We start from the raw sequence: 14064 nt of genomic DNA, 5'->3' as shown, positions 1-14064 counted from the left end.
TGAGAGGATCCATTTCCTACAATTTTTTTTAACATTTTAGCTAGGATATATAAATTACGGGCATCGAGCACTAATTAGTTGTAAAACACTGAAGTTCCCTAACTTTTTGGTTTAGCTTTGGAACATGATCTCTAAGTTTTCAAACGTGTCACTATTTTCGATGTGACATGTCTCAAAAAATTATTAATATTCGTACTAATTAATAATCACAGGAGTGCTTTCCATATTATATTATTATTGTGCTCGAACATTTAAATCTACAATTTCAGTTAACATTTTTTAGAAAATGTCAATATAATATGGGTAATAATTTTCTTATGTAGTAGGAGATAATAATTATCTCATGCTGACTCATTTGTATAAGTGGAATCCACTTTCAAAGGAAGAGAGCAAAAAAGTAAAGTGGGACCCATTTTGAATTTGTGTGTGCAAGAGATAAGTTTTTTTCTTATGTAACATAAAAATAATAAATCTCATATACTATTTACGTTATTTTGTGAAAGGGTTTAATATTTTTCATATTATAAAAAAATTAATTTTTTATTTTATTTTCTCTTCACATAAACTCACGTGAGTCTCACATATTTTTATATATATATGTAAGAAATAAATTTATTTCTCACGAGATGAGATATATTAAATCCTTTGTGAAAATATCTATCCAGCTAATGTTTATAGGTATAGGAAGGTAGTGCATATTTAAAGTAATTTTTATTTATTAATTATTTAAAGTAATTTTAGAATAATTAAGATAGAACAAATGAGTTTTTTTTAAAATTTTAATTTCTTGGTCAAATTTTATAACGTTTGTAGAAACCAATTACATGACAAAAAAAAAATTGTATCCGTCCACTTTTGTATTATTTTTTTAAAAAAATCGTATTTTTAATAAAGAAGCACCCATTCGTATATGTAACATTGTAAGATATGCTCGTTAATATGACTCACACAAAGAGACAACGAACATAGAATGGAAGGTATCCCTTTAAGTTAGTATAAAAAAAATGGGACTTATAAAGAAAGAGTGATTAGAAAAGTGTCATTGGAGAAAAAAAAGTAAAAAAATAATTTAATAAAAGTATGGAAATCATCTGTTCTCACCGTGCTTTAATTAGAAAATATCTGTTCCACATATTTTAAAATCACAGTTATCAAAGTTACAAAACACCAAATGAAACTAGTTATAGAATCAGATAGTGAAACATGTTCATATTTATACTCTTGTGTGTATACAGCATATGTAAAATTGTTTTTTCCAATTTAAGTATAGGGAAAAAAAATGAATGCTAAAGTCAACATATAATTCAACAGTTCTTATTTTTCATTTAATTTATTTTTTATTTCACTTAAAATAACATAAACTTATGTGATTTAATTTATTTTTTATTCTGGCTATAAAAAAAAAATTATTCTTTATTCAAAATCAGAGAATTTACAAAATACTCTTTACGGCCCCAAAACTGTGCGTTTTGATGGGGGGGCTTCAAGTTTTGAAGACAAGTCTGTGTTTACCCAATTGCAAGTTGCAACCCTATCGTCGGCGTCCTCATTCTCTTCCCGCCGATTACTTCTAATCAGCGATTGGCAGTTGTTCTTCACACTTCAAAGCTTGTGCTTTTGTGCTTCTCAAGGTTTTAGCTCACGACAACCCCTTTTCTCATTTTTTATTATTGATATGATGCTATTAACATTCAAAACCATAGGATCCCCACCTAATTAATTATAATTAATCTCACATTACACGTGTGAAGGAAGAATCTGAATCATTCTCTTCTCGGCTATTCTTACTCTGCTTTCAATGGCTATTTGCGGGTATATTTTTGCTTTTTCCTCTTATATTTGTTTTTGCTTCCAATCTTGAATTTGGGTTGAATCTGTAATCATGTTCTAGTTTGTATCGATGATTGAGTCTCCCTTAATCATGTTGAACGATAGTTGATGCCTTGTGTTGGGCGGGTTTTAAGGACTTTGAGGAATTTAATCCATATGCATACTTGCCTACAACCTATTTGATGAATGGACTGTCTGAACTTTTGGGAAATAAACTAATGTTTTATATTTCTTGACAGTTTAAACTAATATCACCCAATTTCTATAATGACATTTGTACTAGGTCACTATTTTTCTTAGAGGTATAAAGCCCTTGCTAAAATGTGTCTTATATTGCAGTGTTATGACATACAGCTTATCTACTAGATATGCATTAGTCTCTTTAAATGTATGTAATAGAAATGCAACGAAAAAGGATACACAGAAAAAAATAGACTCTCTATAAGAACTTGGGGCTTTGGTTTTGCTCTTTGATTTGACTAGGTGATATTTTTCTACTTTTTAAGAGTTGTAGCGACCTTTCTTCCATGTTATGGTATTTATTTATAAGTTATCTGATATATTATGTTTATGAGTTGTGAAGTTAGTTTACCTAAAATCCTTGATTACCAAATTATTTATCTGTTCAGGTTTCTATGTTATTATATTATAACCAATGAGGTATTCTAAATGCCTGCTAATCTGTTCATGTTATTATCTGTTCATGTTTCTTTGTTATTATAGGCAAGGAGGTTTTCTAAATGGCTGCTAATCTGCCCTTCACATTTTTATTTCATTATATCTTTGTAACTGTTTAATCAGTCTCTTCAATGTGTTCTAGTATGGAAGCTAGTGTTTTACCCAATTGTGTTCCTAAAATTTTCTGTTCTGCTTGCATCAAGTAATTTAGAGCATGCAGTTGAATGAAGTATATACATTTTGATTCTTTTCCCATCTCAACTGATTGCCTCTCAATTTTATTTGAATTTATCTCTATTTGTTTTTATTCATAATTATAAAATTAGGCTATCTAGTTATATAATGAAAAATAATATTAACTGGACTAATCTTAATGCTGTTCTGACTTCAAGTTGAAGACATGAATGCATTCAAGGCATACAAGGCCTGTGTCCCAATTGATTGGAGTCCCAACCTCTATATAACTCTGGTGAGGGGCATTCCTGGGACCAGGAGGCTCCATAGGCGCACTCTGGAAGCACTACGCCTGCGCAAGTGCAATCGAACTGTCATGCGATGGAACACACCTACAGTTAGGGGAATGCTTCAACAGGTTTTAACACAAGCTCTAAACAAGTGCATTTTCTGCTTGAAATGACTTATTTTTCTGTATGCTAACATTGGTAAACTTTGTAATCCATACAGGTCAAGAGGTTAGTCGTTGTTGAGACAGAGGAGATGTACAAGGCCCGTAAACAGAAGGTGGAAGAACACCGAGCTCTACGTCCTCCATTGATCATAAATCACCAACCTCCTTCGGCTACTGGTTCTTTATAATAGTCTGCGGTGTTCTTTAAGATATTATCCTTACTACTAAAACTATCAAATGCCAAAGTTAAAAGCTTTGGCCTCAAATGGATCAATTCTTGCTTTGAAGATCATGTTTTAGTTCGAATCCATAATGTTGTAGTTTTTTCACCTAATGACATTAGTCAAATTTAGGCATCTGCTTATGAAACCAGGCTATCAAGGGTTTCTTTTATTTATATCTTCAATCTGGGAATCATTTGTCCTATTAATGCTTATTTCTTTTGGAAACGAAACTTGCAATTTAGTTAGGGTTTTATATATCTGTCAATGCTTATAGTACGTAACAATTGACTTCATTAAAATTGAATGTTTTGCAAATCACCCAAAATTAACAAACAGGGGCGTAGTATTTAGTTCTTACACACCACACTATACATAGTGCCAAATAAAATGAGAACTTTTGGAAGATTATATCTTATGCTTCTTCCTTTCCATCAACTCCAATTATCACATCTTTTGCACTCACGAGCTCTTTTTCGGCAGTGTCATTAGGCTTTATGTTGTGCTGAACTTTGTACTGATGCCTCATTGCTAAGACAAGAAAAAGTACAAAATTCAGTACTCCCAGCACTGCAAGCAGCCAATAGAAGTAATCTAACCTGCCGCTGTTCAGATTGCTCCTGAGCCATCTTTTCTTACTTACTTTGTCCACGATTGACACCAATAAGCTACTGATAAAGTAACCCATTGAAAGGGTAGTTAGGAAAAGTCCAGTGCTCATAGATTTCATCCTCTCTGGTGACTCCCTGATGAAAAATTCCAGTTGTCCAACGTAGGCAAATGCTTCCCCTGCTCCCACTAGAAAAAACTGAGGGACCAGCCAAAAAGCACTTATTGTAGTATGATTTTTGACTGCATTCTGCCTCCTTTCTTTCTCAACAATTGCAGAAACCACCATGGCAGCAATGGAAAAAATGAGTCCAATTCCAACTCTCTGAAGACTTGTGAGCCCTTGGACATTGTGGGTGAGTTTCCGTGCTAAGGGCACAGTGAGTTTCTCATTTAGGGAAGTAAAGAGGAGAATGGTAATGAAGAGAAAAGCTGATAGAGATCCTGATGGGACAACTATAGATCCAATTTTTCGGTTCATGAATGTAGCTTGCTCAATGGTGAAGGTATTCATTTGAGAATAGATTGTCCAAAAGAGGATACATGTAGACCAAATGGGAATGAGCTTGATTACCATTTTAACCTCCTCAACCTCAGTCACTGTGGAAACCATCCATGCTCTATCCTTTGAGCAGTTCTCATCTAGAATTGCAGCTTTGTCAAGGAACCTACCAGAAAAATTGCCATGCAGTGAAAATACCTGTTAGCTTATGTGAAATCTTTGGTATTTAATTTCAAGTCTAGCCGGCTAGGTTTGAATGAAAATAGACTAAATCTCCTAATTTCCTACAATATTTCTTTTTCGTGTACTGTTTTCGTAGAATATGAATGACACCTTATAAACTATAAATCGTTGCTAGAGTTTTCATCCAATAATCAATTCATGCCTATGGACATTTGTTGAACCAAGATGATGTTATAGGAAATGACGAAACTATGTTATAGCGGGGAACGTAATAGAAAATGTTATGATGCGCAGATAATAATTAACTTCCATTTCACAGTAACATTCTGGCCAAAATACATCACAGGAATGTTGGGCTTCCTGTATCGCTAGCTCTTGAATATGTACATAGGCATATACAATTGTATATAGCCATTGGTGGTCCATTCGAACTTGGAAGATTGAAGTGGGTGCAGACTGAATCTAGTTGAAGTTTAGATTATTCTAATTGGATTCAGTTGTTATCTTATAAGCAGGTGTGAAGAATTGGTGTATATATACAGGTGTGCAAATAAGTTTGTCTTCTTTTTTTCTTAGATTCCCTTTTGATGGCTTTTTGATAGTGTGCTTACCAATCAAAAGTAAAATTTGTCCTTTTCTACAAAGACAAAATAAAAATTAAAAAACAATAAAAACACTTTTTGTCACCAAAAAATTCCGTGAAAGTAATCATCACTATCAGGACCACAAGAAGAGAAAATCTTTGTAATTGATGTTCAATAATTGAAGAGAAATAAAATCATGGTTAAATTAATCATATTCAATGCTTAAAGAGAAATATAGTTTACCTGAACCTCTCAGTATGTGGGACCTTGGCTTCAAGGTAACCATTGAGAAAGGTGGGTTGTGAAGGGAAAGGAAGCCTCCTCTTCTTCCAAGCCAAAACTAATACTCCCCATATAACTGTTAAAGGGCTCCCTTGAGGCCTCTTGAATCTATAGAATGGCGTACCACAAAGCAACACAGCAACTGCAATCAACATTGTACCTGCTGAAATTCCATATCCCCACCCTCTTCCTATATTGTCTTGCACATACACCAGCACCACCACAGAAAATAAGGAGCCAATACTGATAAAGAAGTAGAACCTATTGAAGAAAAATATCATCTTCTTTTCCTCCTTGGGGTCTGTTATATCAAACTGATCAGATCCAAAACCTGAGACATTAGATTTTATTCCTCCACCACCCACAGCTATGGTATACAGTGCTACATATAGCAGAATCAACTGTTTTCCACTGGCCTCAATGCACTCATGGTGTTGTCTTTTGACATCATTGCATGGAGGGGGCCTCATGGTAGATACGGTTGTAGCCACAGTTAACAAACACACTCCCTGTTGCAAAAGAAATGACAAGAGAACTAACTAGTTGGTCGCTGCTATGTGCTAGTAAACCAAAAATGAGAGAATTGTGTATCAATATATTCAAAGCTTTAAACTTACAAGAGCAGCTATGGTTGCAAATATAGCAACAGTCAGGTATCTGCCAAGTTTGGCATCAGCTAAGAAGCCACCAAGGAGGCCAAGCAGGTTCAGAGTTCCCAAAACATTGGTAACTATGGTGGCAGATTTAGCTGAAGGGAGATTCAAATTTCCAACCAAGTAGGTCACTAAGTTCATGGATATTCCCATAACAACAATTCTTTCTGCTAGTTCAGTACCTGCATAAAAAAAGGTATTCATATGTAGGAGCCAAATAAGAGCCTCTAAGTTCAACCTTGAAAATATGACTCAAAATTTCAATGGATTGAGAAGTACCTAAGATGAGTCCTGCTGCTAGCCATCCTCCTGTTTTCGACTTGTCAGCAGGGTGACCTCTAAAATCCACACCAGCAACTTCTTCTACACCTTCTGTTTCGCCATTACTTGCAGCCAGAACCTATAAAATTGGGGTTTCAAAAAAGGCCAAACCATTTAGACATTTACATAGTTTAAGCTTTGAACAATTACACATGATATCTTGAAGATGGAGTTAATATACCATGTTGTATCTTTGGTAGGAAGGATAACTCCGGAGAGTTTGATAATGTCTATGTGTTTCAGCTCCAAATACAAAGTGGTGTGTGGAAATGCAGAGAGACAGCTATGTCTTGGCAAAGAGTTTGATAAGAAGATGCACATAAGCAGCTTGCAATAGGTCCACTTGTTGTCGTGATGAGTGGTCTCAAGTGCTGAATCTGCAATTTTGTGTTGCATGTTTTTTGGAGTTATATAGGCTATAGTTGTGTGGCTTAGGCCGTACGGGCCTAACGATAACAAGACTTGGAAAGTGATAGGACTTGCATTCCTAATTTATCTCCTAACTTACCATCATGAAGTCACAGTCATACTGATCAATTGGAAAAAGAAAAGCATCTCCAAAATCCATGTTTTTCTATCCCTTATCCTTGATGAAGTAATGGTCATGATGAACAATTGAATGAAGGTGCATAGAATCTACGGCTGACAATATACCACTATATATATGGTAGATTTAGGCAGGTTTTGTTTATTGCAGGAGCAATTTTAAATTTTGTAGTTCTAATTGAAAAGCTTTGGTTTGTTGTACTGATTAGACTTACAATGCAGCCCAAAGAATCAAAGATTGTTAGATGCACATAGGCCATCACGCAAATATTTAATATGCCCTGTGCCCATCTATGATTCAGTGGTCCAAACCAATGAAAATTAAGTATATTTTGACTTGCTTGTGTGAAAGAAAGAGAAATTTTGTTTTTTTTCCCTACAAGTGGCAGCTCCTCAGTGGAAGGAGTAGGTGTGCCAGGACTACTACAAATGTTCTCGGCCATCACGAGATTTAACTTGAAAAGCTTCCTAAGATTTTAAGATTGTTAGATGCACATATATCCAATACTTAATCATAAATATCTACTTGAGCGTTGAAGTGTTTTGCAGGCAGTCATCCCTTTGAATTCCAGTCATATCAACCCGTTGAGGTTTTAAAGGAAGCAAGAAATTACGTGAAAAAAAAGAAGAAGAAGAAAGAAATTGATGCGTTTTGGGAAAGTGCATTTGTATAACTGTAAACTTCCATTCGCGTCAGTCACTTTCTATAACTAACATATCAACAAAAGTGCAGGTGAAAACTATGCAGATAAAACGTAATATGCATGTGAGTAGATGTTCTCCACATAAAAATATTTTACTCAAAACATTTATGACTAATGCTAAACACACACTCTTACACATATAGTCATATATCACCTTATATCTGTATAATTTTTAAGAAAAAACATGTTTAAAAATTATAATAATTAGATAAGTTTTACCCAAAAAAAAACGTAAACCTTAAAAAAAATATTATATTACTTTTCTTAAAAAATAAAAAAATAGCTTCTGACAAAAAAAAAATTATATCATAAAAATATATTTTTGTAAAAATTATTTAAACGCATCCTAAATCCAAGCTGTTGCATGAATTTAACTCCTACTAACCATGTACCTAAGAATTACTCTTACATTTGTCATTTTCAATATTGCTCTAAATGGCCAGAAATTGTAGTCCCATTCAGTTAACTTCGTGACCCAATTCAACTTCAAATTCGCTCCTACATCAGACAAAGATGATAAGAAACTGTCTTTTCACATTCATTAATACAGTTTATATGAATCGACCCACGTGTACAAATGTGCAATGGAAAATATTTTGGGGTTACGTATGCAACTAACTTATCTTCGTAAAATTTTAACCTACTCAATTTTGTCATTTTTTTTAAAATATGTAGCACTGCTTTTATTACTAATAAAAATTAGATAGTCAAAATTTTGTTGTCATAATTTGCGTTATAATGGCTTGCCAAGATGTGTATATTTCAGCTAGGCCATTTTATTTCCACTTTAACTTATACTTTCACCACCTTATACCAATTTTTTTTTTTTTTTGAGTAAATTTAAGTATTCTCGTCCCGGATGAGACTAATCCCTTCGTGGCTTGGAGTGTAACTGTTTTTACCACTGATCTCAAAATGTTTATCATAGAAATTGAACACTCATGACTTTATCAACCTCAGAGGAGTCTGTCCCTTACATGTGTCGGTCTTGTTAAACTTTGCTTCAATGACCTAGTTTGTTGTAAAATTGTACGCTATCAGTCCATTTCGTTGCTTGAAGTTAGCACCTATTGGATCACTTGCTACAAAAAATATTTTCTTTTAAAACAGATAAAAGTACTATGTTGGGCTTCTCTTGTTCCAATGGTGTTTGTGCCAACCCACAAGCAGAAAGAATTACTTACTGTATCGCTATTTTTCTTTTTTGGGCACAATTAAATATGGTGCAAAAGCCCAAAACTAACACACGATCAGTCTGGGAAAGAAGACATGAGCGGAGTTCTCAAAAGATAATCTTGTTGCGGATAGCAAGTGGATGGTTCAAAACATGCAAATCAATAGGATAGTCATGAGCCATACTAATCAATTTGAGATTGGTTACATTTTAGGGTAATAGTTTTATGATGATGTAGTAGTAGATAATAATTACCTACTACTGACTCATTTGTATAAGTGGAGTTCACTTTCAAAGGAAGAGAGAGAAAAAGTAGAGTGAGACTCATCTTGAATTTGTGTGTGTAGGAGAAATAAATCTTTGGTGCTACTGTTGTACCAAGATTCAGTGCATCCCACTAATGAGAGCATTACACATTATAGAAGAGAAAAAAAATTTGGCAGAGAAAAGAAAACTTTAGCAGACGTGTAACATTTTTATTGGTGAGATGCACTAAATCTTTGGTGCAACAGTAGAACCAAAGATTAGATTTATACGTGTCAGAGATAGATTTTTTCTTATGTAACTTAAGAATAATAAATCCCTACAATTTATAATTTATTTGATTTCTTGGTCAAGTTAACCATTGAGTGACTTTGACCACGTGACAGTGACACTCTCCACCTTGGGAATTCGGTCTTCATGTTGCATAAAGCAAATTTTCTCCATCCAACTAAACGTTGTTCCATCTTGGCCCTGACCATTTGCATTTGGAACCTATTATTCTTGGGTCCGTCAACAGTTTAAACTTTAAGGGAAGGACCAAGACTTAAGTATTAACCAATACTAAGTAAGGGATACCCAAATCTAAAACTTTTACCAAAGCAAACAATGGACTTCTTCTCCACCTTAATTTGTTGACCACTTGATTTCTCATACTTATGTATAATATGCTCAGAGAAGACTGCGGTTAAAATTCAATAGCTCAAACAGCGTTTATTACTGTAGAGATACCCTTTCAAACAAGAGAAATTCTTCTTAAACCACTAATTAAACTGCAACAACCTCCATCAATTGATCCACGTACTTGGAGATAAAGTTGATTCAACTCTATCATAAGCTTTGCACAAATCAAATTCGTTAAGCTTTGTTCATATCAAGTTTGTTGGTCATATAAAAATGACAAAAAAAAAGGGGTTACTTTCACTTAATTTTGCATAGACCAAAGTACACCATGCCTTGTAATGAAAGAAAGCAAGAAGCTAATTTGCTTGAGTCTCAATTGACGGCCAAAACCAAAGGGTTTGAACTTTGAACTCTCCTCTCAGACGCCAAACAAGAACGAATTGAAACGGCGAAAATGAAACAGAAACAACTTCAAATGGACGGCTTTATTTTTTTATTTATACTTTTTTTTATAGTCTTTTTTATTTATACATTTAAAAAAATTGTAAACGTAGCTCAGGTCAAACCCTATCAAATAAAAACTAAATACAAAACAAATGTCACCTTATCATACACGTAATAATATCAAGAAGCCTGGCATCATAGATTGGATGTATTTGGAACCAAAAGGCTCACTAATAATTAAACAAAAAAGAAAGTCAATTCTTTACTCAGTAAACAAATAGGCTTCACAAGTCAGAAAACAGCATGTTCGACCCCAATCCTACAAGAATTAATATGAAGTGGAAGGCATGCAGATCCTTTTACTGGCAACCTTTAAATTGCCCAAGCTCATGTTCCAGAGTTTCACATGTTTTTACCTTTAAAGGGATTTTACACGAAAAGAAATAGAAATATAAAAGGCATGCGTGAAGCCATCCAAGTTGAAGTCCTCACGCATAGGCCTATTTGAATTATTTTCTGTTGGCAATATCACTGGAAGTTCTACTTTGATATCAGTAACAAATGTAACAATATCATTTATTAACTCACTAATTATGTTACAGAATACAAAATTGAAGTAGCCATTTTCAGGAATACGAGAATTTGTAAGTGTAAAGTGTGGACTTCAATATGTAATAGTAACCATCAATCCGTGTGATACAAAAGAGGCGAACGAAAATTCCACATAATAAAAGATTAAACAAACTCTTATTCGATGGAGGCATGGAGCTGAAGCAATTGGCCAACACCATAATGCCAAGCTATTGTGGCGAATTATATCTTATCAACTATCTGCTATCAGAGACTTGGCTATAAGATCTGGACCGTTCAAGCTCATCAGATGGATCCCAATCCAGTGTAGAGGATTGAATCTTGGACAGAGTTGTGAAAACCTCAGAAATGTTTGGTCGTGAATTAAGGTCACGAGCAACACAGTGTTTGGCAATCTCTGCCATGGAGTAAGCCAGATCCAAAGGGTATTCATCCCTCAAAGTTGGATCCATGAAACCACGAAGCTTGTCTCTGACATTGTCTCCTTCCAGCACCTGACTCACATATGCTGACAGCATCTGTTCCCCTGATCCATTCTTGTCTCCACCAGTGGCTTCTCTTCCTGAAAGAAGCTCCAAAATCACAACCCCAAATGCAAAAACATCCATCTTTGGAGTAATCACACCATTCTCAATATACTCAGGTGGCATGTAACCTTGAGTCCCCACCACATGCCTTGTTAATTGGAACCCTTGATCCTCCACTGCTCTTGCTAATCCAAAATCTGAAACTTTAGCTCTAAAATTGCCATCCAAAAGAATATTACCACTTTTCAAATTCTTATGAACATGAGGAGGATTGGTATAATTATGAAGGTAATTGAGTGCATCAGCCACATCATGAGCAATCTGAACTCTGTGCATCCAACTCAGAGTCCTGGAATTCTGGTACTTCTTCTCAGCGTGAAGCCAATCATCAAGAGAATCATTCTCAGCAAACTCATAGACAAGATAGGTGTCACCTTTGTGCACACAAAAACCAGACAACCTTATAATGTTGGTGTGGTTGATCCTCTTTAGAATGTTGATCTCAGCAGAGACATCCCCTTTGAGAACCTTGACAGCAGCAGCATCACCCTTGAAAGAAGCTCTATAAACAGAACCCTTTATCCTGTTATCTTCACCGAAGAACCCGGTGGCTTTCTGCAAGTCCTCAAACTTGTACACGGTCAACGACTCGATTGCATAGCGAATCCCTTCATAAGAAAGAGAGAAGGATTCAGTTGTTGGGGTTGCATGCGAAAGCTTCTTGGTTTCTTCGCTGGTGGCAGAAGCCGAGAAAGGCTTGGCCTCCGCCGCCGCCGCCGGTGTTCGGCGGCGGCGATAGAAACAGAGGAAAAACACAAGGAGAATCACAAGAAGCGACAAAGCAACTCCAACCGTGACTCCAACAACAACCCATTTCGTGGAAGAGCCTGAACCTCCATTCCCTGCCGGAGTTGTTGTTGTTGGCGGCGGCGGCGGAGATTCCGTTGGAGACACCGCTGTTTGTATCTTGGTCGGTGGCTCGTGTTTGAGAGGAACCAAAATGGGTGTGAAGAAGAAAATAACGGAAGTAGAAGAAATCTCGTTTGCATCCAAAATGCTTTGTTCGTCGACACCAAAGATGTCAGCAATGGAAGAAATTGATTCGCCTTCAGAGACAAGGTAAGTGAGCAAGTACTTGAAGCCAGCATCAAGCTGTTTCTTCGTTGGACAAGCGCACCTGAGTGGCACGTGCAGTTGGAGACCAACAGTGAGGTTCCGTTCACCGGCGGGATTCTGAGCCTGAAGGGCCTGACAAGTTGTGAGAGCCTCGTAGGTGTTGTTGGCGATGGTGAAGTAGGTTTCTCCCAGAACCTTCAAGGTGTAGGTCGCGTTGTGTTGGTAGAGATTACCGGAACAGGAGCAGTTGACCGGAACGACGACCATGTTGTCGGTGGGGATGAGGTCAACGTCTGTGATGTTGTTGGATTCAGCGATGAGTGAGGGTGTGGCGTTGAGGAGGTAAGATATGGAAGAGGGTGTGTTGTAGTTTGGAGAGGATGATTTGAATGTGAGATATGATTGGCATGAACTCACGCTGTTGCAGACATTGCCGTAGGTTGTGTTGTATTGGTTTTCACAATCTAGCTGCTTGTTGTTGACGTACTCTTGTTGACCTTGTGTTTCTGTGATGGCGAGACTCAACAACAAGAGAACAATGGTAGTGGAGCACATGATTGTGGCCATCATGAGAGATGAAGATGATGGTTGCTGGGTGAAGGGTGTTTAGCTGCAACAACAGAGCTTTTAATGGGATCACGTGAATTCTTCTTTTTTATTATCTTTTTGGTTTGTGCAACTGAGGAATGGATGAGAAGGTGTGTGTAAAATTCAACGCGTCTTTCTGTGTTTTTATGCTCTGGTCCGAACCCAACATCGTTGAACGTATTGACTGGGGATGGGATGGGGTGGCAACTGGCAACTGGCAAGCGAGTCAAACAAGCTTCGCTTTGGGATTTTTCCATCTCAATGATAAATACAACGAAAATTATAGTATTATGTTACATGAGATTTATCTCTTCTGTTACACTCACATAAGAAGATGTGTCTTTTTTTTTTCTTTTTCATTTTTTTTAAATTGGTGGATCCCATTTTATTTATCTCACTCTCATACTACATGAGAAAAGTAAAACCCTAAATATAAATACCTAAAAAGAGTGACATTTCTTACCAAAAAAAAAGAGTGACATTTAATTTTAATTTAGATTAAGTTTAGTGTACTCTTTAAAATATTATCCTTCATCATAAAAATATTAAATGTTGAAGTATTCTTTGTTTTGGACTGATGTATAAAGTATTTTTTTCTTCTTTTCTTTTTTTTTGGTAGACGATGTATAAAGTATTCTTCTACTGTCCATTTTTTACAAATGCATGTTTTGGACTGATGTATTTGTTTTGGACAGTAAAAAGATATCTGGACTTCAACAACAGGACAGAAGCTAAAGGCTAATAAAAACTTACATTATATGTTTAAAATTTTATATCACAACTAATTTATATTTCGAATAATGGTCTGTCAACTATTCATTGACCACAAAAATCTCTCAAATGGGAAAAGACTCCCTGCTGTAGACGACAAAATGCATTACGCAACCGGTAACGGACCTTGAGCATGGAAGGATGAAGTTGTATATTATAGTTCTTGTTGACTTTAGGTTGACTTCACATTAGGAGTTTTGAGGCTTGCACAACTTAAACAGACTAAA

The 14064-nt window shown here is 35.8% G+C and overlaps 3 protein-coding genes across 6 annotated transcripts; 1 reads left to right on the top strand and 2 right to left on the bottom strand.

Moving 5' to 3' along the window:
• Nucleotides 1-1483: 1483 nt before the first annotated feature.
• LOC133285076 (uncharacterized) lies at nucleotides 1484-3554 on the top strand. 4 transcript variants are annotated; one of them, XM_061482234.1, is made up of 4 exons: nucleotides 1500-1631; nucleotides 1756-1812; nucleotides 2901-3100; nucleotides 3193-3554. In XM_061482234.1, the coding sequence occupies exons 3-4, from the start codon at nucleotides 2909-2911 to the stop codon at nucleotides 3322-3324; spliced, it is 324 nt and encodes a 107-aa protein (XP_061338218.1). In that variant the 5' UTR covers nucleotides 1500-1631; nucleotides 1756-1812; nucleotides 2901-2908; the 3' UTR covers nucleotides 3325-3554. The 4 variants fall into 4 exon arrangements, with proteins under 4 accessions (XP_061338216.1, XP_061338218.1, XP_061338217.1 ...); XM_061482233.1 differs by having other exon boundaries at nucleotides 1509-1631; nucleotides 1752-1812; XM_061482232.1 differs by lacking the exon at nucleotides 1756-1812 and having other exon boundaries at nucleotides 1484-1631.
• Nucleotides 3555-3640: 86 nt separating this feature from the next.
• LOC133285046 (protein NRT1/ PTR FAMILY 6.4) lies at nucleotides 3641-6726 on the bottom strand. The gene is made up of 5 exons (XM_061482203.1): nucleotides 6673-6726; nucleotides 6450-6570; nucleotides 6135-6352; nucleotides 5479-6026; nucleotides 3641-4634 (listed from the first exon to the last, which is right to left on the bottom strand). Exons 1-5 carry the CDS (start codon nucleotides 6673-6675, stop codon nucleotides 3773-3775), a joined length of 1752 nt encoding a protein of 583 aa, XP_061338187.1. The 5' UTR covers nucleotides 6676-6726; the 3' UTR covers nucleotides 3641-3772.
• A 4055-nt stretch (nucleotides 6727-10781) lies between these two features.
• Nucleotides 10782-13104, bottom strand: LOC133285067 (protein LYK5). The gene has a single exon (XM_061482221.1). The coding sequence runs from the start codon at nucleotides 13046-13048 to the stop codon at nucleotides 11072-11074; it is 1977 nt and encodes a 658-aa protein (XP_061338205.1). The 5' UTR covers nucleotides 13049-13104; the 3' UTR covers nucleotides 10782-11071.
• Between the last annotated feature and the right edge of the window lie 960 nt (nucleotides 13105-14064).

Source organism: Gastrolobium bilobum, unplaced genomic scaffold (genome assembly GCF_033153095.1).
Source record: "Gastrolobium bilobum isolate Gb01-03AN ecotype WA unplaced genomic scaffold, APGP_CSIRO_Gbil_v1 utg32371, whole genome shotgun sequence".
NCBI classification, from domain to species: domain Eukaryota; kingdom Viridiplantae; phylum Streptophyta; class Magnoliopsida; order Fabales; family Fabaceae; genus Gastrolobium; species Gastrolobium bilobum.
The sequence above is the reverse complement of the archived record's forward strand: the minus strand, read 5'-3'. Positions and strand labels throughout refer to the sequence as shown.